Here is a 23,365-nt window from a genome sequence, read left to right on the forward strand (position 1 = left end):
TTGTTATCATTCACGATACCATTTTCTTTCCATTTGTTGTCTCACCACGATCATGTAATACTTTCCCTCGGATCAATTTGTGTTTGTCAGATCATGACCACAATGTACTTTCTTGGTAAAGATAGCGATGCGATAAATGCAGCATGCTGAACATTCTACAGCTTAGGGTTTCTTGAATGTTTTGTTTTGGCAGGATGCTTATAAGCTTGACTTAAAATAACAGAGATGACTATGGTTAGGTACATGTGTAGAATGTCTTTACAATGATTGATATTTGACCCACTCAGGGTTTTTTGTGAAAGTTAATATTCTGTGAACACCTTAGTGGAATCACTGTGCGAGTCAATCTTGGCCAATGGCCAGACTGCGTTGTTGTAAAATATTTGTTTTTAAAGCTTCGATTGAACTCCCAAACACAATATACTACAAATAAAAATACAAAATAATAACAACAATAAAAAATAAAATAAAATAAAAAGCAGTTCCTTGTTTCTTATTGATTACTGTATAATAACAATAATTGCGCTTTCATTAATGTGAAATTTATGTATTACTATTTGTTTCCTGTTGTTGTATAAATGAAGCTGCATAGGGGGCAACTCAAAGCCCTCATTGTTTTCTACAGTGTATGTGGAGCTATATTTTAAATAAGGTCTATTTATTTACATAACACTATAAGGTGCTCTGGCGCAATAGCAGAAAACACCCGGGTGAAACCCATCTCTTATCAAAAAGTGTATCAGTTTCTTTTATAGTGCAATGCACAACACACGGACCTACAACAATAATGATTAAATGTCTTGCTTAAGGACACAAGTGTAAAGACCGGGACTCGAACCCACACTCTGCTAATCAGAAACACCAGAGCTTGTTTCCAGTATGCTTGACTGCACTACCATGCTATGCCATGCAAATTAATTTGAAAACTCATGAAAGTGAATAAACAAGTGCTAAATGGTAGATTTAGCCACTTGGGGTTATCTTCTTTTGCAAAAACAAGTGGAAGTAAAACTTCCCAGAACACTAGAATTCTGGTTTAAAATTATTGGATGATTTTAAATTTGCCTAAAATAATTCTTGTGGAAAAATGTTGTTCATTTTTTTGGTAATAGCATGAGATTGCTTTTGTTTTTCATGTACTTATATTATGTCATACAGGTATCTAGTGAAATGTAAGATGACAATGAATGTTTCAGGGACTCTGTATTAACCTATAGACTGGAGAACCCACAATTCTTTGCATTTACCAAATAGACCAGGTGTAGCTCTTGCTATCAGACCTAATACATCCAAGTCGCTGTTGTCTTTTTGAGTGGACCGACCATGACGCAACAAAAGATAACCATGTGTTTTCTACAGACGCCTTTTCACTAGACAGGGAAACAAGTGACAGGATGTGTTGAACCAAGGCAGGAAAGAGGATGCACATTGGACCTTGACTCTCCACCTTGTGAAGACACCATAATAATGGGAGTCAGAGAATAGAGGGATGGAGAAACGGACACCAGTTTGGCACCTGTTATCAGAACAGGATGGGCCCGACTGGTATTAGATTATTAATTACTGGGAAGAAAGGTAAAGTGGCAGAGAGTGATGACTATACAACAAATTTGATTAAAGTTTCTCAGGGTATTCAAATTTGAACAAAACAAAAAAAAATTGAAGAAAAAAAATCTTATGGGGCTGATGTCACAAAGAGCTAAGATTGATCTTGACTGGGTATCAATCTTAGATGCCGAGTACGATGTCACTTAATACAAAAATCTCTCACAACTCATCTTCAGAGGAATCCTAGTACTTTGTGATATCCAGCCAAGGTTGGTTTCATGCCCTATCAGTGACGCTATTTTATTACAGTTTTTCAAGATATTTTTATGAAGTGTTTGTTTCACACCAAGTTGAGAATTGGTAATGTGTCTGAACTCTTGCTTCTCTTGATTTCAATGTAGAAACAAAAGTTTAGAAAGGGTACCCTGTGCACAACATCTGCTCAACAAATTTAAATAAAAACTCTCTAAAGCCTATTTGCCATTGTGATTTTTTCACAAGTTGGGCGGTGTAAAATTCAAACATTGAGTTGAGTGTATAAGCACACCTGCAGCTTTTAATAAACTGCTGCACCGGGTCTCTTATTTCAACAGGGAAATGAATTTTGTTCACTTCCTCAAAACTGTTAATTCAGCTCAAATGGCAGGTTCCATGGTGCATCCATTTTGTTTGTCACCTTATTTCACTCAATGGAGCCAAAACAAGACTAGAATGAACAGAAACAGTTTGGGACCTTTCCATGATGACAAAGTTTGAGGTACCATCACCGCATGGTAATTTTCTACCCCCATGGTTAGAGGTACCGTCACCACTGCATACACGTGGTGTTTGGCCTAGCAGAGTCTTTCTCGAAAGCTACAGAAAAAGATTGTTACAAGCATTGGCTTTGTGTTGCGACCAATAACTAGCATGACTGTACAAGTCCTTCACGCGATTGCTACTTACAATCATGTAAATAGTGCATATGCTATGCACATGGGTAACAACCAGGAAACATGAGTAAATCCTACCTAATTTCTGTACCAAAGTCATCGATTAGTGCTGGCCCATGCATGTTGATCGATTGTATTACATGGCGGGGGTAACTTGACCCACTTGCACACTTTGCCCGACTTTGTCGTTTCATTTTAAAGCCCGCACTAAACCCTACGACACACACCTCCAAATAGTGGCTCCAAGCCAAGGCGTACCCTCGGGACGTATATCAGAAAATTAAATTGCCTAAAAATGAGCTATGAGGGACTAGTGTTGGAGTTTACATAATTCGGATTGGGTAGATACCTTGATTCTGTGACTGGGCATGGTTTGACTACTAGGCCTGATTCTTCAGCTTTCTTTGGTAATAATTGGGGAGCCTGCCACAAACATTATACATGACGTGGTATTAGTGAAAAGTAACCTTTCCAAAAAACCTTGATAGCTAGCTTAGGTTTGCGCTTAAGCATTTCTATAAAATTGGGACCTACATTCTCAATTTGATTAATTAACTGGCCATATTTGAATTGTCTCAAACTATTTCCTCTTTTTAAATCAGAAAAAGAGAGAACATTTCTTTGAAAAGATACACAAATAAGGTATAAAAAGAAAAACATCTGTTGCAACTTTATTACAGGAAACACAATTAAGAGTACAACTTATCTATTGACACGTTCAGTTTTTCCAATAAACTTCTGTTTGTGACGAATGCAAAGTGGTACCCTTTATTGTGTTTCCTGTCTTTATAAGAAAAGCGTTCTCTTTTATTTGCCTTTACACAATTCACTGTTATGCATTTTGAGTCAAACGTTTCTAGAAGTTTTTCGACATGTCTCCTGTGGGGTACATATAGGACAGGAAAGTCTTCATAACAAAATTGATTGACCTTCACCTAGATATTCCTTCACGGGCACAGAATATTTAGTTTCTGGGTATATCTCCAGTTTCTTACAGTGCATTTACTAATATTACAGCAACTATACTTGCAAACTTTAAAAGTGGCAAACACCTAAATTTGCTGGGAAAAAACATAGAACATTAGATTGCGAGGAAAACGCGTCCAGTATGTGTGACTTGATCGGTTGTTATGTCCGACTATATGATCTGAATGAAATTGAAGCATTGACCAATATCACGGATTGACTTTGGTGCACGGTGCATACTGAAACAAGCTCCGGTGTTGCCTGTCTTCTTGACTATGTGTGGTGCGCAAACATTAATAGTCGAGCCTATAGACTGTGCCCAATATTGACTAGATAAACAAAGGAACGGTATTACTTTCTTGTAACCGCGGGAGACATTGTCACTTACATTTCAACCAAGGACGCCAATGTCTGCGTCAGGTTACAAGCCCGAACTTAGTGTGCGAGGTTTTAAATGACATGGTGTAATGGTTTATAGATTTTCTTGGAACAAGGGCCGCTAAATGATTTGAATCTTTTAATGTAAAAATCAGTTACCCATAAGTTGTTGAAATTTGGTGACCGAATTTAATGCAAGATACGAACACCAAAATCCCTTGGGCTTCTGGCAGAAAGGTTTGCCAAAGAGAGTAATCTACTTGAATCTATGGTAAATTAAGATATGCTCCAATGGTTTGACATATATATGTTTTGCATGACTGACCCCTATCTACTAAATCCATTAAATGCAAAGCAAAAACAAGCCATGGATTCTTTAGGATTGGGGGTGATTTAAAGGTTTATGTGAGATTATTCCTACCAGGTGAAATTATCGTGATGGCCTGTAGAAGGGCAAACTCCTCCCTTGTCAGCATCATACCGTGCAACGCCTGTACAAATTTCAACGAGGGCGCCGCTGACGTTGCAAACCCTGACGCGAGCATGGCCTCAATGCTCCACTCGCTGCCCGTGATGTCATCGACGATGGAGTTGCGCTCTGGAATGTAGTTCTCCGCGCATCGAATCATGAGGATTTCCAGTATGGCGTTCTTGACAAGCACTGCTTGGTCCTCGTAGGACAGACTCCTGAAGGCAGGGATGGCTTTTGTGAATGCAACAGTTTGTCTGATGACAACACCTAAGAGAGTCATGTTGTAGATGACCATCTCCTGCGTAATATGCGGTCCCCCTGGGGGTGGTGCCATACCTGGTGGCATACCTGGTGGCAGACCGGGTGGCATACCGGGCGGCATCCCAAGACCCCTCCCCTCTGGTTTGAGTTCCACGTTCCCCATGCAGGAATTTTGCTTCTCCGTCACGCAATCATAACCCGTGTCGACCACCTCTTGTTTAACGCTGACCATATGCGACTTATGGGACTGTTCGGATGAGGAGTTATTGCAGTTCTCCCTGTTAAGTCGGGGGCCCCCAAACCCGCTAAATCCCGGTGGGGGGCACAATTGGGTTAGGTCCATGGGTGCATTGGATGTGACACCATTTTGTTTGTGCATTGGAAAGCCAGGGAATTTCATCATTCTGCTCATGTCAAACATTGGTCCTCCTGACATACCCTTATGTCCCATCAACGTCTCCATCATCTTTTGCAGAATCTCATCAAATTTTCCTGTAGGCTGCAAGAAAAAGGTTGAGAAAACATATTAAAAAGTGGCATAATTGTGTTCAGTTTATTTATGTTACATAATGGGGTTACCTAAACAAGGAGGAAAGACACAGTGGTTGATGCTAATAACTTACAATATTTTAATGACTTAATTTCTGATTGTCTGATAATGGCAAAGTCTTTGATGAGCGGCTGTTTATTTACCTCTCCAGTCCTGGTCTTTGTTTCTTTCTCCCATTCAAATAATATGTTGTGAAATTGAGGCTGGCAGGGGAATTAGTCTGGTGCCCTTTATCAATCACCATTGCTAAGACCATTGCTGGCATACAGGGAATCAAAACACTGTACGAATCTGTCTAGAAAAACAAGGTACACTATTTCTTCTCTACTTACTTTAATTGGTGCATTTGCGTGTGATGCATCGGTCTTAGCTCTCCTGAGACTATCTACTAACTCTTCTTGGTCTCTACTAAGTCGAGGCGTCGACTCCGGTGTGGACACTGATGTGCTGACGGGCGGGGCAAGCTGCTGTGGGGGCGGGGGAGGTATGTGATTGTTTTTCTTCTTGTTCTTGCGTTCCAGGGGTTTTCTTGTTTCCAGACGCTTTTCATCCCATACTCCTGATGGATAACAAATAGGAAAACAATTACTTTGAGAAATGATACCAAAGAACTCAAGTGTAACTGCAACCTTTAATGTTAGTTTGAAAGGCATAAGCAGTTCTTTCACTTAAATTTTAATTTGAAACAGAAATTCCGTGAACAGATCATTTCGTAAAAACTAGTGATACAAAATTTAAAAAAATTAAAAAATATTTTTTTTAAAGAACAATTTGTGAGTATCGGCTCGCAATTTGAGCGAATTGGCCTGATACGCTACCTTGTGCATTTGAGGAACCCTTCAAATAACTTTGTAAGGTGTCTTCAGGATATCAGCACTTGTGGCCGCTTTTGTATGTCACGCCTTCTTTTAACCACCCCCATCTAATTCTTAGAATTGTTTTGCTTATAACAATCAACATTTATTTGGTGCAGCCAATTTACAGTCGTCAGTGTTACGTCGCATTGAGCACATCTAAAGTGCATGTACCGTGTCTACATGTAGTTATTATTGCAACATCTATAAACAGAAGAGCCCCCAAGTCACAGAGAATTCCGTAGTAGAATTAATGTACAATTTCAATGCCAGATGTGGTCCGGGGCAATAGGGGCTGATGCGACCATCGATCCAAACTGGCAGTGGAGTGTGCATTATTCCCCCCCCCCCCACTGCAAACGACATGTGTGCCTCACTTGTAGTTCTCCCGACTTCTATATAATGTCACCAGGTTACAATGCTGAGCGCCTGCTACACTTGCCTGCGGGCAATCCAACGGGGGTGAAGGCGGAAAAGGAGAAGACATAAAAAAAAAAAGGACTGTGTCTTATTTGGGGCCATTTTGTTTTTTCTAGATGGTGTTCTTCTTCTGCCTGGCTGCCTGCTACATGGTGCAATTTCTACGGTAATTTTCATTTTCCACCTTGTACATGTTATATTCAATGGCAGGCATGTAGGATTGATGGTTGGAGTTTGTGCAGTTAACACAGGACAAACGTTTAAATTCTTTACTTTCAATGTAGATCACAGTTTTGTTGTATTTCCAAGAGTGGAAGGCAGGTTCATGACATTTTAGTAAATGATAAAAAGCATACTTTCAAACTGGATCACCTTTTCAACTTTTCTTCCCAATATTTGCCTTAAAGGCAGTGGACACTATTGGTAATTGTCAAAGACTAGCCTTCACAGTTGGTATATCTCAACATATGCATAAAATAACTAACCTGTGAAAATTTGAGCTCAATCGGTCATCGAAGTTGCGAGATAATAATAAAAGAAACAAACGCCCTTGTCACACGAAGTTGTGTGCGTTTAGATGGTTGATTTCGGGACCTCAAGTTCTAAATCTGAGGTCTCGAAATCAAATTCGTGGAAAATTACTTCTTTCTCGAAAACGATGGCACTTCAGAGGGAGCCGTTTCTCACAATGTTTTATACCATCAACCTCTCCCCATTGCTCATCACCAAGAAAGGTTTTATGCTAATAATTATTTTGAGTAATTACCAATAGTGTCCACTGCCTTTAAGTTAACAAATACAAGCAGCTTATAAATACATAATAAATTTTCACAAAGCAGGATAACTCAATTACAATAAAAACCAACCAAAACAACCAGAATGTGCTCTTGCTATTCACCCAGACGAACTGGTTTAAAACCTGTCCATAGTGTCCTACACACCTTTCGAACAGACACTGACAGACACCTGGAGTATGCACTGGTTTTAACTGACACTCATCCAACCCACTTTTACGTCCATCTGCACAGTTACAACATGGGAATTCATTTCCGATTCCCATCACGAGACTTCACAGTATGATTTGCAACTGTACATAGACACCCCATTTTTATTATACCTCCGTTGATTCACAGGCCCAGCTAACCAATAACACAGAGGGAGAACCATCGAAGCTGCAGCACCTCGTTAACCGCTAAATATCCACACGGTGAGAAAATGAGGGGGGTTTCAATTTACCAATTAAGACAGCCTGGTGTGAACACTTGAGTCTCGTGATTACAGTACAAGCACCTGGTGGGGAATGGGGTAAGCGATAAGGAAACAGAAGGCTCGTAGACTTGACCCCAGACCAATTGGGTCAAAGGTTAACCCTCTTGATTGCTCCGATCAATGGTACACTAATAAGCTGGAGGTCGTGGGGGTTCGACCCCTGGCTGTGATGTCTGTAGTTACAATGTGACCTTTGAATTGCACAGAGCAGCCGGTGATCCACTGTCGGAATTTGTTTCCTCAATTAAAGGAAAGCTAAAGCAATTGGTTGACAACATGGCTTTAAAGAGAACTAGTATTCCAAACCTCATTTGGGAAATGAATTGGTGGAGTACCAATTAAGCTTAGAAAAGCTTATCGAAACCAAAACCAGAACCAAGAACTGCTTGTTTTAACAAAGCAATCAATGGTCACTCTACACACCATGTTTTATTCATGACCAAGACAAAAACAGAGCTCTTTTCTCTCGGTAAAATGTTCACATCTTATTTTACATAAACTCTAAAAAGAACAGAACAAGATGCTCCCCCTGCAAACCAGCACAACTTAGGACATGTTATAAATGTGTCTTCACCAGTAAGCACTGTGACCTCATATAGTAAACTGTCAACCTGGAATGTGGTAAACACCATCCATCAACACAAAGAATTCCTCAAAAAAATACCACAGTTTCGCTTTCCACATGTTGATAAATCAGCTGCACTGAAACCTTATTGACTTGATTCTCTCCATGGTGATAATCTAAAAACAAAAAACTCACAGCGGACAACATCTTAAACCCCACTCACTCGAACCTTGAAAGGACTAAGTCAACTCTAAGACTATTAACCCTCCGTAAAGACTTAACAACTTGACCTTGCTGAACTATCCAGGACAGCCAATCAGAGAAGTCGCTGAGGCCATTCCGTCACCAGCATGCCTGGCCTCTCCACTGGGGTTTGCATTGTTGTCTTTCCGAGTAAAAGCGCTTGGCCAGCATCCAGCAGTAAATACAGCTATAAAGCCGGATAGTTTTAAAATGTAAAGCTCCTCTTAATCTTGGGTATATACATGTACATGTATGTAAAGTTAGTTGTGAAGTGAGTCTAAATGTCACAAGTTGCATATCTTTGCATAAAAGTGTCTTGTCTTATGAATTCTTCTACCCACCACAATATGATTATGCCGTCTTTTCACACTCTTTTCTTTTAGTCCCCCAAACTGGAATATATAAATAATGGGGCCTACAAAGAAAACATTGCGAACAACTTTAAAATATTTGAAAGCTCAGCTATATTTGAAATGAGGTTTTCAGAAAAATATATCAAAGAAAAAAAAAATGCATATAAAAATAAGTGGAGAGACAACCCCAAAGTAGAGTAAAAGCGCTGGTTTTCTCTCCCAAAAGTGCTGATTTTCTCTTTCAATATTGCAACTATTTGACCTAAAAAAGAAGAAGAAAAGAAATACTCACTTTCTGGTTTCATTCCCACATCTAGGCACTTCTTTAACCTGCAAGCAGGGCAGTGACGTCTGGTGTACAGGTCCATTACACAGTTGCCATTCGCCTCACATGTGAACTTGGCTTTGCTCTTGATCTTGCGTCCAAAGAAGCTCTTACAGCTCTCACAGGAGATTACTGTGTAGTGCAAACCACTCGCCTTGTCTCCACACACAAGGCACTTCTGTTTTGTGTAATCCATCGACATCTTTTCAAATCTGCAACACACAGAAAGAAAAAAAAAGGGAAGAAAATTATTTCCTTGTTCAAACTGAGAATAACAGGACTCAATTTTGTACAAATGTGAAGCGATAGAATTACACTCTTGTGAAAGCAATATCTTGGATACTTGGGTTAAAACGGTTGTAGAAAAGCGAAGCAATTGTCGATCAGTTACAAAATGTGACATGCAAGTCATACAGGGAGGCATAAAATGAACTGTGCTTTCTGAGCGGAATGTGTAATTCAATGATGGCAAAGTGTCTGTCCACCTCCGAGTCTCTCCTTGACAGTTATTGCCAACTTGACATTGGGAAGGTCGGAAGACATACACAATGACATTAAAAAAAGGTCGTGAAACAAAAGGGATGGGATGCAGGCAGAGAGTTTATAACTAACAAGAACAAGAAAGGCAAAAATGTCAGAAAAAAGAGAAATGAGAATATAGAATTAGCTGTTGCAAACTGCTTACTAACCAAAAGGACTATGGTATAAATGCAAAAAATAGTTAATGGCCTGTAGTATCAACCCTAGAAGAGTTTTTCTCGAAGGCTAATAAAAGAGAAATTAATGATCAACCATGGATATAAACTACTGAATCTACAAACTCAGCTATTTGTGGTTTAATTGACCTGGAAAATGTGGCTAAAGCTAGGAAACACAGCATCTCTAATCTTAAAAGCCGCTGCTACAAATGCCGCCCTTGTCGTCAGTATTTTGTTGTCGGTGTTAATCTGCAATCATCATGGTGATGCATGAGCCCCTGCTCCTCAATCAAACGTTTTACCAGAATGCCGTCCCCTGACGGAGTGCTCCATTTATGACGTCAAGTCAAAATGAAAGTTTCACTAAAAGTATATGAAGAGATGTACCGCTTTGCCACTCTGCGGATTCTTGGGCGGTAATTGTACACACAGGAGCTACGATTGCAAACACGTTCCTGCTTCCTCCAGAAGCCGCCCTTCACAACAAGACTGCATCATCAGCACCCATCCATCCTCCTTAAGACACGCCATCAATTATGGTTTCATCTTGAATTAGGATCACTTTCTATTTATAATTAATCCGTACTGACCTTGCTGCGCCTGCTTTCACTCAATCAATGTTGTTTTTTAAAGTTATCTTTTATACATCATTTTTTTTTGGGGGGGGGGGGGGGGGGTAGCTGACGATTTTTACAGACTGGCTTTTTTAGAACAGCATTAACAAACAAAACGTCAAGATGGTGTTTATTTATGGGCTGACGGATTCTTCGTCATCTTTCCACACAAGGTCGTTAGGTTGGTATGACACCCCATACCCCTGATACTACAGCTTCTAATTGCTTGGGTAATTTCAGTGACGATTCATGTACACTAGCACCCTGTCTGTCATCGCACAAGCTTAGTCTCATAGAAATAAATGGCAGGGACTTTAACCCCAATTGTGTTTTAATCGAAACCTCACTCACGTTTTTATCCCCACCTACTAAGTTGACAGATGTCTTCCAATCTGCAACAGTAGAGTCTGTCTTGAAAACCCCCCAGAATAAATTGAGAGCTTGAAACATTAAGGATTGCAGGGAATAAATAGGGATTGGAAACTAATCTGAACTTTGCCCTGCTCATTCTGCAATAAGCTTTTGGCAATGATGAATTTCTTAGAAAAAGATTGGTCAGCACTTCAACCCCAGTGTTTAATCACAACAGCGCAATATAGTATGAAGAATGAAGGCATCTTCCAAAATGATGGAAGTGGCTCCCATTCAGAGTGTCGCCACAACGTTTACTTTTTATTGCTTTTTCATTTTCTCAAGTTCACCCTCGCTGATTAATTCAACCTTTACGTCCTCCAAACATTCATTATTTGTTTTTAATTACTTTTAAGTCGACTTGTTTGTCAGGGCCGAATCACATGTCAGTGGCGACTGTTTGTTGAGGTGTTATCATGGTAACGGCAGTCTCGCTGCTTGTAATGATCAAATTGCAAATCTTGCACTTCTAGGCCCTGTACAGTAAAGATGGTGTGACATATACCTGATTAGGACAAGTGCATTGTGAAACAGTTTCAATCTACACACAATTTCTCGAATGAAAAACACATATTTTTCATTCTGTGCTTGAAATGTTTTGGGGTGCCAGTTTCAATGCAATCGGTACAATGCAATACAAAAGGGCATTTATATACCGCTGTTTCATTTAGAGAGACCAAAAAGATAAAAGTGAGGGGGAAAAATGCAAAGATGAATGACCGATGAATACTATCTAAGGAAAGACAAGACCTAAGATTCTCCTCAGAGTTGCCGCAAACAAGAAGACAGAACAAAGTACTCTTCAGATACGAGCTCTTGATATGAAGCCTGTCATATAAATAATATGACGTCGCCCTTGGACTCGAGTCTGTCAAGCCGGAGTACAGCCAATGAAGCTGACTGGCAGGTCACACTATAGCTCTATTACACTAGCTATATTGCTTGTAATACTCAGCCGTAGTTTATTGATTCAAGTGTAGAGGCTAACTGCACTTCTGAACCCTGAACTGAGCAGGGACCACATGGAAAGGTATTGAGGACAGATTCAACAAAGAAAATGATAAAGATGGAAAAACACGCCATGTTTTTTTTCTGTTCCGTGGTTCCCCCTTCGTATTACTGAGAGTAAACAAACAGGTTTGGGAATGATAGACTAATTACAGGATATTAGACAAGAAAAAACAAATGTAGGAAATGATGATAATAAATGACTGTAGAGTCTGGAAATTTGTACTGTGCTGAAAAAGACAGAGCAGAGTTTTTTTTTTTTAAATTGTGTTTTAATCAGCCAACCTGTTTGGCTTTCTGCTAAAAGAGTTTCATTTTTAATTAGCATTTTTAGAATTATGTAATATGGTTCTTTGTATTCCAGATTCCTTTCTTTTCTTTAAGTTATTTAATCATGTTTACTAAATGTAAAAGGTTCTTGTACCTCAGGAGCAAAAACAAATTGTTTGGAAAACGAAACTGCATCTTTGTTCCTCAAATAACAAACACTGTTCCAAAGAAACAAAAAAACAAATTCTTTGTAAAACGAAACTGCAACCTTTTTTTAAAATTATACACTTAAATTTTAGTATTTGAATAAAAAAAGTTGTTTTTCTCATTTTGAGCCCCTCGTGGAACAGACCCCCGACTATCAGTATTGCTTATAAAGCAAGAACGCTAAATTAAGATCCAAGACCTAAGTGAATAAGGAAATGATAGATTTATAAATTACTAGCATTCTGGGGAAGTTGGGTTATTGGGTGACCTAGTTCCTCATGTCCAATAGCAAACAGGCAAGTACTGATTCACAAGTGAACCTCTGTACCAAATGTCCGTCCCTTGACTAGCGATTCAAGTAACTGTTAGTTCACAACAGCCTCTGATTTTTTTCTTCTAAAATGCGCTCAATTTTATAAGATTGAGTTATATATCATCTGGTAACTTTTGCTGTAGTTATCACAGGACAATGAGACATGTCCCAAAGGAAAAATAAATACATTAAACTAAAAATAGGATCAAAGTCACAGTACCTTTGAGACTTTTAAATCTTTCCAAATATAAACCTGTTCTTTCAAGAATGGTACACGAGGCTTGCCAACCCTTAAGTACATGATACAATGCTGTAGTCCCATAATCAACAATAATGGTCATGTATTTTTCACGAAGAAAGAAAGAAAAAACTACAAGAAAAGTGTATACTGTAGGGTTGCTGCGTCATTGCCTAATCGGTCTCAGCTTTTACCACATAATGCTTCCTACTAGAGTTAAAAAATTATTTGGTTATACAGAAGCTGACAAAGAACCAACAATAGAAGCCAGGGAGGCGGAAGCGCTGAACTTGGGGGAACTGAGAGTATATAAGACTCGATAACAGTAACTATTTCTCAGCATGGAGTAGGTTTTGTCCCATCACCAGTTAGGCATCAGTGGGAAAGTTAGGGCTTGGGTTCACAGTAGGGAGGCCGCGACAAGAGCAGCCTGTACAAACACAGCAGTAGAATGGCCATTTCACAGCCGGCTGCCCGCCCCAAAAAAGCGTATTGACTTAAGTTGCCACTCCACGCTCAGACCTGGCTCGGACTACCTGACAAGAAGTACCACCCTGTCTCTTTATCCAACGGCTCAAACATGCAAGCTTCGTTAGCCGTTCCGTATGGGACTCTAAACTCCCTTAAGCTGGCATTTCATCGGCCCAACAAAAGCCGCCATTGTGCGCTCTAAGTTCAAAGGAGCTGACGGTTCACATGTTTTGACAGTACCATGTAGAAGTTCAATTTTCTGCTTAAGCTGCAGACAATCACACCCAATACTGCCGGATCGTATTTTTTGCCCCCCTTCATAGCGGTCTGACTTGCATGTATCAAAATCCAAGTCACCGCTGTGGGGAAATAATCCCTCAGCGCTACCATTAGCATCCACTCCAATCATATGAACTCCCCAAGAAAAAAAACATTCATCACAAAAAAAATAACTTCAGGTGAAGTAAAGTTACCATGGACGGACGGCAACGTTACAGTTAGTTTGGGGTTAAATTGTTTGCTACTAGCTGATTATATAGTACAATGCCCGGTGCATGCACTGATAGTTCTCTTTTAAACAAGAGGGTTGTCTCAGAGATGCTGATTTCTTGTAGATGAAGTGGGTGGGAAAAGATAAACCATCTTGAAGAAATTAGAAGGAGGGTGGCTCGATCCCTCTCTCTCTCTCTCTCTCTCTCTCTCTCTCTCTCTCTAGACTCACTTTAATATGGGTAGTATCAGACATCTTGTATAAAATTTATTCAGTTCTTAAGTGGGCATTTGCTATACTGTGACTCATGGTCCACCAATGGTTGTTTGATGAAGTGGTGACAACAATAATGGCATTGCAACATGCATAAAACATTCGGCACGGTGGTTGAATTTGTAGTACGGATCCATGAACTTAGATTTGATATTTGTAACTGAACAATTTCTTTTTCTCTTTTTTTTTCTTTTCTTTTTTTGGGGGGTGGGGGGGGGGAATCAGATTGGGCTATAGTTCAAGTAATACAGCATCTTGTAGCTGATTCAGTAGCATTATTTATGATATGGTCTGTGTTTACCATAATAGACACTACTATTCCCAAGATACAATTTGGATGAAACTAAACATAATTGGGGCTTCGCTGCCAAACTGATATTACATATATCAACAATGCAGAACATGTTGATTGTACTATGGCTGGCTGACAAGACAATGTCCTCTTCAACATTTTCTTCGGCACTCATCAAAAGAAACAAAGCCCGGCTGTCATATTCTAGTTATCTGACTCTAAATCAACCTGTTTAGTACATAAATAACAAATAAATAACCCCACTGATTAACATATCCCATTTTCTACAGATTAAACTCTTCTTGTGCCTAATGCTTGAGTTTGTTTATGCAACGGCCATGCCACAGGACAAAGCCAATGTATGCTTCATTCCCTGCTCCAACCGTTCCTCCGTTCCTCTCGCCCGCGCCTGATCTATGCAGCCCCCCCTGGATCACCGCACCAATTTAGCACTAGCCAGCGTCGTTGCACACTGTCCTAGCGCGTTTGTACATTCATGCTCTAGTTGTCATTGCTGACCCACATACAACGTGCACCACTCCGCAAGATCCTGGCGAAGGGACCCAAGCCAGCATGTGTTAATTTTTTCCCTGTTGTTCACACCTATACGGCTGTCTGTAATAACAGTCTGTGGAGGAGTGGGGCCAGCAAAATCAGTTGAAAGATAATTGAATTTTTTTGTGGATTTTTTTCTCCCCCCTCCTTAAAATTCCTCACCAGCAATCCCACAGCACTTTGCAAAACCACTTCTAATGTTACAGGTAAAAATGTCTTCATTTTGATCTAAGCTTTCACGTAATGATGGGGGAAATTCTCTGAACAGTACAGTATCATGACTGACATCGACAACCGAACGATGTTAAAACAATTTCTGTGATTTCATTTTTGGTTGTATGATTGAACCTTTGAGTACAAATAGTCCAAGTTACAATTGCCCATACAAATTTTGTTTCACCTTTTTCAAGAAGGCTTTTGAAAATCTTCAGTCAAGCAGGATTTGTTTAATGTTCAGGAACCCAGGATTTTCCTAAACTGGGGCACTCCGGATTGAAATTTACAAGTTTGGCTGAAGCACGCTAAATTGAAACAAGCTGGGAATGTACTGATTTGTTGTTTCTGTTTGACATTAAAATCTCTAGTTTGCAATCTGGACAATTATAAATGTTCTTGTTTCTTGATTTTTTAAGTTCAAGTTTGATCTTAAATTATTTTTGCTTGCGGTGCAATTCAAGAGTATCAATCTGATACACTAGGTTGGTGAGAACCCTGGATATTAACTTCAAGGCACAATCCGGTTCAAGAGTAATTGAGGAAACAATTCCCTGCCTGAAGGAGAGACTGGGACAAACCAGTCACACAGAAACATTTCTTTATAAATATATCTCACAGGTTCTCTATTCAGAGATGAAGCAATGCTAACATCAAGTTTGCTTCAATCTTTTCGAATAGACTGCGTCTCTACTGTGCAAAATTTATCAAAGCATTTTTCAAAATGTTCTGTCAAAAAAAACCTCACATGAAATAACTTGCACATTCCTTTAAACAGAGTTGTACAATAATGCAATTTAGAAATTGATTGTCATGAATACTTTAAAGCCTTGTTGACTTCTCTGTTATCTTGCTAACGATCTCACGAGTCAATAGAACGGCCATACAATGCTGTCAGTAGATTCATATCTCTATACAGCTCCTCAATGCAGATCACTTTATTATTAGATTTTACTTGTTTTTTTTTCTTCTGGCTGCTTAAGAAAGCTTAATGGCAGGCAATAAAAGAAATATCTCAAATTAATTTGCTCGGAAAGTGCTCCTATCTTTATCTTTAAGCTTTGAATGTGTGGGTTTCACTTTGTAAATTCTGCGAATAATAGCTTTGCTGAAATTGCAGACTGTTTAGTGGTTGAGGGTAATTCATCAGTCAATGGGTTTTTGTTGTCACTTTGGCCAGAATTAGGAATTGCTTTGAGATTTGAGAGTATTATAAGCCGCATTTAGGGGAATGAAAGGCACCGATAAGTAACCTGATTAATTATCATCAATGATTTTGATTTACACCATCAAAATTATTTGAATACTTGAAGAAGAAAAAAAAAAATTTTGTCAGCCAGATGTATAATAGCCTTTAAGTTTTGTTTTGCTCTTTTCAAAAGTTGATAAAATACAGCAAAAAGAAGCATTGTGATCACAAAACTTGGAAAGTGGAGGGGAAACTTCTTGAAGAAGTATTAGCAGGAACGGCCTTGGCCTTAGAAAAGGCCGTCGGGTCATTTCTTCAAAACTGATTTGTAATCAAAAGTTTCTGTACGGACATGAGCAATGGTAATGGTTAATTGAATGATTCAAATACCAGACATTCTGATAGAATGGAACAATTGAAAAGAGAACCAAACTCATCACAGTATCAAGCTTTTTCAGCAATACAGACGACTGTTATTATATGACGTTTTGGAAGAGAGTAAGGGAGTCGAATACATCAATTACAAGGTTAGGCTGATCACCAGTATTTCAGCCGCTTAAATACTGAGTACTTGATTCATTCAACCAATGCACTATGAATTAAACAAAATGTAGCGTAAAGATGTTTTTAAAACCTCTCTTGACATATAATTGTAACTTACTTTAGACTGATGGAAACAATTTAAATGAAAAGGTTGTAAATTTTACACATGATAATGCGTCATACAAAATACATTTTTGAGGGGTTTTGTTTGTTATCTTGGGGCGTCATCTTACTACATGCCTTATAAGTGCAGTCTGTAAAGTCAAACTACATTGTGTTATCTCTTAAATGATGGGACCCAGTATTATGTGATGGCCGCCTTTACTATCTGGTACAACTAGTTTAATAGCTCTGCAAACCGGCAGACAAACACCAAATACAAACAATGAATGCCTGTTGTACCAAAGAAACACTTAAACCGCTGATAGCAACTTCAAATAAAAATCTTGCCTGGTACAGCAAGGTCAAAGCCCAAAAATACGACGAAACTGTGTGTGCTGAAGTCTCGGAGGTCAAGCATGGGGTCATCTATATATCTTCCAATTGTGTTTATTTGTTGATTCTCGGTTATTGAGTACACAGGGCACAGAACACAACCCTCCACCTAGGATAAGAAAATTGCTCGCCGACGAAAAAGTACAAGTCAACCCTGTTTACGTGCGTGCTTGTATCGGCATCTATATTCACAGATGCCGGGAATCACATACATTTATACACAAAAGTTCCATGTTAATTTTGGTGCGGAGCTTGAGCTGGGACCATTGGGAGCATCTGTGATTAAATTATGGAAGCTCTCCCTTGGATCATTGTGTGGATGGGTGAAGAGGAAAATGCATTAATAAATTGAAGATCACTCGCTCAGTCTCTGTGAGGCTTAATGTTCTTCTAAATGAAAAGCATGAACTTAGGAATTTATTTATGCGACATAATCAGTGGAAATGGTACTTTCCTGAAGGGCTGATGCATTCAAATTCAAGCAATTTGGAGGGACGAATAGAAATCCTCGCCCAGCGTAAGTCCCATTCATTCAACTAGTTTTATTTTTGTCCTGGATTTATCCTGAGTAAGATAAAAGTACAACACTGGAGGACTCTGAGAAGTGACGTGCATAATAAAAGCAGGCACTGCTGAGATGTTTCCACACTAACACACTACAGCCTCAAGATCGTGTTCATGATAACAAAGGTGGTAAAAACCCACTCAATTCAGGAGACAAACTATCAAAGTCAATGTTGAAATAAAAGTCCGGTTGTATTACAATGCAAGAGTCGATAGATTCAGCAAAAAAGCTGTTCTTATCGTACAAATTTGTTTGTTTAGTTTACAACGGCATCAAAAATTCATTTGTCTTTCTCAAGAGTTCGATTATCCTAGAAACTCATCTTACGCTCAACATAAGTGTCGTTAAACATCAAAGAGAACTGTTTACACTAGTCAGGAAAAAGCTAGGATTCAACCAATCTTGATCCGTTAATTAAAAATAGCATCAACCTTTGTTACATGAACTTGTTTATATAGACCACATCATATGCATGGAGTTATTCCAATGTAGAGTCATGGAGGTAGAAATAGCGATTTCTACCTACATGGTAGAGTCAACACAAAAGCTTTCATCACAAGATTGACATAATTCTATACATTTGATTATTCTTGAAGAATGCTACACCGTCCAGCATTCTTCCATTTGAGGGAATTCAAACAAAAGACCGTTCACTCAACAAAAACAAGCTGAAATAACATAACAGCTTGATGTTGTCGGTCAAACTGACGAAACCAAGAAGCCCACACACAACGCATACAACAGTAACAAATCCCGTGTATATATTTATCCCTTTTCCCAGAGAGGGCAACGATGCGACTGTATAACAGACACAGATATAATTTAGTCAGGACCGTTCTTGCATGGAGCCCGTACTCAGTCGGATTTTGTCTTGTCACTTTCAATGAGAGAGTACTGCATAGAGGGAGCGCTGCATGTCTGAATTGGCCCCACCTGAGTCTTGGCAATCAGGCTCCGTGCCCTAGCTCCGGGTGGCCCACCGATAATTGAATGTCACGGTGAGTGAGCTCTCCGTACCTTTCACCGTAACCTCGGTCATCAGGTATACAGAGTAAGCAGTCGGCAATTCATCTCCAATATGTTTTCATTGAGAGCTATATTCATTATATCATGAGAAAATTGTCTGTGTCTGGTCTCCTTTTCATTGCAATACCAGGAGCATTGGGATTGATGTGTGGTCTGGTACAGAGGCGGATAATTGGATACTTACTTAAGTTCCACATCACCTCCACCATCGTGGCAAGTTTACTTTAACGTTTTCCTTATGTTTAATCTGCGTCTTTTTAAGTGTTACCCACATATTTTATTTGTGACTGTCTACACTACTAAAAAATAAGCTAAGTAAGATAATGTTTGGTACTTCTTTTTAAAGAGAAAAGTCTCTTAATTCCTTAATCAATATGAATTTTATTCAAAATAAATGAGGGAAGAAATTTAGATTTTCATGATTTGAGTGTGCTACTGTTCCTGTGAATACTAAAAAAAGATTCAAAAATATTTACTAATTAATCTTTAACAATATTGTTATCAGAATATTTTCCAAATGCCACCCCCCCTCCAATAAATCTGGGGGATGGGGGATGTTGTGATTCTTACAGCAGTGGTTTTGTCTAGACTGGTTCCACGGCACCATCGCCGGCGTTCTACAATCGATACAACGTTCTAGGTGAGTATATTGTTGTACGACCCTCAGTAAAAAGGGTGTTTGCCCAAGTGTTGAGGGGACTCCAGTTAATAGGAGCATCCTCAGAAGACAAACTTGCTTCTCAATTCCTTGAGGACTTCTAACTCTTCTACTTCTACAACCTCTACCAAATCGGTTGACACTAATTTGAGAAGGCTCTAAGATGTTTGACCCCATCCCCTGTGGTTGACACTCTATTTGGAATGTACTGAGTTAACATGATTCCAGGGGGAGGTGGGAGGAGGAAGTTGTAGTTGTAAGATTCACTTAACTATGATATAGTCTTCAAATAAGAGACCTGTTTAAATACGCTAGCCATTCCAATGTCTGACCATTAGGTAAGACCCCCCTGAAACACCAAACGTGGAATCAAAACTTGGAATCAAAAGCTGCCCCTCCAAAAAGAAAAACACATTTCAATTATTGCTTCAAAAAAGAGGCCATCGCTTGTAAAAAGAGTATTAACAATTGTCTTTGACCTTCAATTCTGGCCTTTGTAAAATAACAGGAAACATAATTAACTATCTGCTCTTAGCCATTAAGTAATAATGGCATTTCATGCAATATATGTTGACCTTGGAGTACTACATTTACATGAAAATATGGCATAGATCATACTCTGTGCATAGAGACTGGCAGCTGTCAAAAATCAGGGCCAAAAGAAAGCGAAAACGACAGAAGGGAGGAAAAAAAACTACTATCATTTCTAAAAAAATAGTGTTTCAGAGCGCACGCCAGGAAAAAAAAAAGCATTTTAGAATGTTGCCCCGCGGCAAGAGAAGTACAAACTGTTTTGATTCACTAAACATTTGTTTTATTGTGAATAAAGAATGCAGCCAGCTCCGGTGCCATTATGGCATGCAAGGCAACTTGGGGGAAAAGGGCTGATGTTGAGTGCTCAGGCGCCATAAACTAAATTTACTCTACTCCAAACACAAACATTGTGCTGTGTGTCCGGTGGATATTAAAAGGTCTAGGCCCTACACTATTTCTTTTATTCTCAGGGTTTTATTTATTTTCATTAAAATGGGTTTTTCAACAAAAGTACACACGAATGAGAAAAACAAGTGCATCAGAGATAAAAACTTACAGACAAGGCAATGAAAACCCTTTGTATATTACTGGGAAAAAGATAAGCTACTGAGGGATGCTTTCCCGCTACTAGACTTTGAAGAGTTAGCGAGGGGAAGAAATATTAATCTGCGAACAGAGACTTTGTATACAAGAGTTGGAAGATTTGAAATGAATCATAAGGGAATGGAAAAGTTGATTGATGGGGAATTTAAAAAAATCAGATGGTGGCTAAATTTATAAAACCAATAGGTAGGTTGAATGTTTATACTTAATGACAAACTATTGTGTTTATATCACCAAGTTGCAAAGCTTTACACTCGCTCAAGGCTATAATACTCTCAGCAGTCCCCATCTGACATTAATTATGTTTTAATGTAGGAGAAACTATTACAACTGCAAAAGAGTACCCAATTGTTCACAGTTTTATTTATTTATTTTCAAATGGGTTTTTCAACAAAAGTACACAAGAACAAAAGAAGAACAACACATCAGAGGAAATACTTGGACATAGCCATGAAAACCCTTTGTTTACCGGGGAAAACCTGAATTTGAAATGAGTCATCAGTGAATGAAAAAAGTTGATTGATGAGGAATTTTCACAAATCAGATGTTGGCCAATATAAAACCAACAGGTAATTGTTGAGCATTTATACTAACAATGACAAACTTTTGTGTTTAGAACACCAGGTTGCAATGCTTTACACTGGCTCAAGGCTTTAATACTGTCAGCAGGCCCCATCTGACATTTATGTTTGCTATTAATGTCGGCAAAACTATTACAACTTCACAAGGGCACCCAATTGCTCTGAAAGTTAAGGCCGAGCGACAGTGTGGGACAGGGGTCCCATTTGGCAAAGTAATTCATTCCAATATTGCCAGCGCAAATGAGCAGTGCACACTTCTTAGCAGTGCCTTGTCATTTCCGTAGCCATCAGCTTTCCCTGACTGATGTTTGGTGTGGATGTGTATCATTTACATGCAGACAACTCCCATTAATTTGGCCGTGGCGAGACGAGAACGATCAGACAGACGACCGTAGCCAGTGTTAATTTGGCGTGCTGAATTGCCGGACCGGCCTGGTGCGTGCATCTGAGTGATTGCTCAGAAGCTTGTTGGTCTGACCTAAAAAAAGCGTAAATTGCGAGGTTTACATCTGCTCTATTCCTTTACTTTTACGCCATAAATCTCAATAAAAACAAATACTCTTTGTGAAAAAAAATGATCATAAAAATTGATGAACTCTAAAAAACAAATTGTGTTTAGATGGGTCAAAAATATAGTAAAATTACAAAAGTACCAAGATAAACATCAAAAACAACCCATAAAACATACTGAAGAAAAAAAAAACCTAGATGGTTCCCCCAAAAACATGGACAGTGGACAAAATACACAGAAGGAGCGAAACCATACCTTAATATTAAAAAAGCTCCAGTGAAATTCACCCCAAGCGATTGAAATGTCAAAACCCACACACAGAATTTCCATAACACCCCTTGAAGGTTACACACTTTTATCTTCACAACACTTCCTGAAAGGGATATATTTTACAGATTTCCCTTCTCCCCAACTCCCCAAGGATCGGAACAACAATATCAGGACTTTTTGGGAAAGGAGGAGGGGGGGGGGGGGGCTAGTTTATTTACAGCGCGGATTACTTTAGTGGTTTTTCAGCAGGAGAGGGAATAGCAATGGTTGAAGTATTTGTTCTAATTTTGACAGTAGGTCTAATGCACCATAGCAATGACTCATCTATCATGGCTAGTATCACAAGCACGCATTGAGCTCCTGACGATAGTGCAACCACCACGTCTTTTTGTCTCCTCCTGCCCCCTTGATAATATCGTAGATGAGCGCCTGGAACATACGAATAGGGTGCTGGCCGTTTTCGTTCAAGGTCAGTGAGTTTGGTTAAAAGGAAGCCGCCTGCAGCCTCGCCTGCCAGATTTCCGTTCTGTTGGTTTTGTGTTTCTCCTGCTGGTCTCCCAGGGCTGGCGAGACGCGGGACTACATCTCTGTATCTATGGTAATTTGACTTCGATGACAACATCACTTAAGAGCTTTCTTGTATCGGTTCATCATGATCTACAAAATACACCGAGAGTCAATTCTATGGGAAAACTCAGAACATTTTTTAAGACCACTCATCCTACAAAATAAGAAACATGTAAGGGGTAATTTGAAGAAAAACAAAAAAGGACTGGAACTTTATTATTTAGAAATCCTGACAGGATTAGAATAACTTATTACTGTAGTTTGCTCACTTTATATCATTGTTTGTTTAAAGGAGAGATAGAAAGCTAGTAAATAACAAAGATGGCGTTAATTTCTTACAGCTATCAAGACAGGGTCCAGTGGCTTCCTGCGCATCAGAAACACAAAGTGGCAAGCATTAATCACTGTGTCAAAACCTGTACACTCTGCTGCAATCTGATGTTTTTTTTCCTTGGAAGAAGCCCAAGGGGGAACACCAAGGCCCCCTTGGGGCACATCAATGGTATGGAACAGGACAGGCTCCGACAGCTCTGGTTAGATGCCACATTAAGTCCAGTACAAGTGCATAACTGCACGCTTTTTGGATGTAATGCCGTGGCACAGTGCGCTTGATATAGCACGCTCTCCCAACTGA

At 39.3% G+C, this 23,365-nt stretch overlaps 1 protein-coding gene across 5 annotated transcripts in view; it reads right to left on the minus strand.

Annotated features, from left to right (window-relative positions):
• The window catches only part of LOC139936551 (vitamin D3 receptor B-like), a 272,855-nt gene that overhangs the window by 5,529 nt on the left and 243,961 nt on the right, over positions 1–23,365 (minus strand). For all 5 annotated transcript variants that reach the window (XM_071931399.1, XM_071931408.1, XM_071931382.1 and 2 more), the window contains 3 exons: positions 9,104–9,348; positions 5,440–5,666; positions 4,246–5,056 (listed from right to left, as the gene is read on the minus strand). In XM_071931399.1, the coding sequence (XP_071787500.1) occupies positions 4,246–5,056; positions 5,440–5,666; positions 9,104–9,338 (1,273 nt within the window). In that variant the 5' untranslated portion in view covers positions 9,339–9,348. The remainder of the gene's footprint in view (positions 1–4,245; positions 5,057–5,439; positions 5,667–9,103; positions 9,349–23,365) is intronic.

The sequence above is a fragment of the Asterias amurensis genome, chromosome 1 (genome assembly GCF_032118995.1).
Source record: "Asterias amurensis chromosome 1, ASM3211899v1".
Lineage (NCBI taxonomy): Eukaryota > Metazoa > Echinodermata > Asteroidea > Forcipulatida > Asteriidae > Asterias > Asterias amurensis.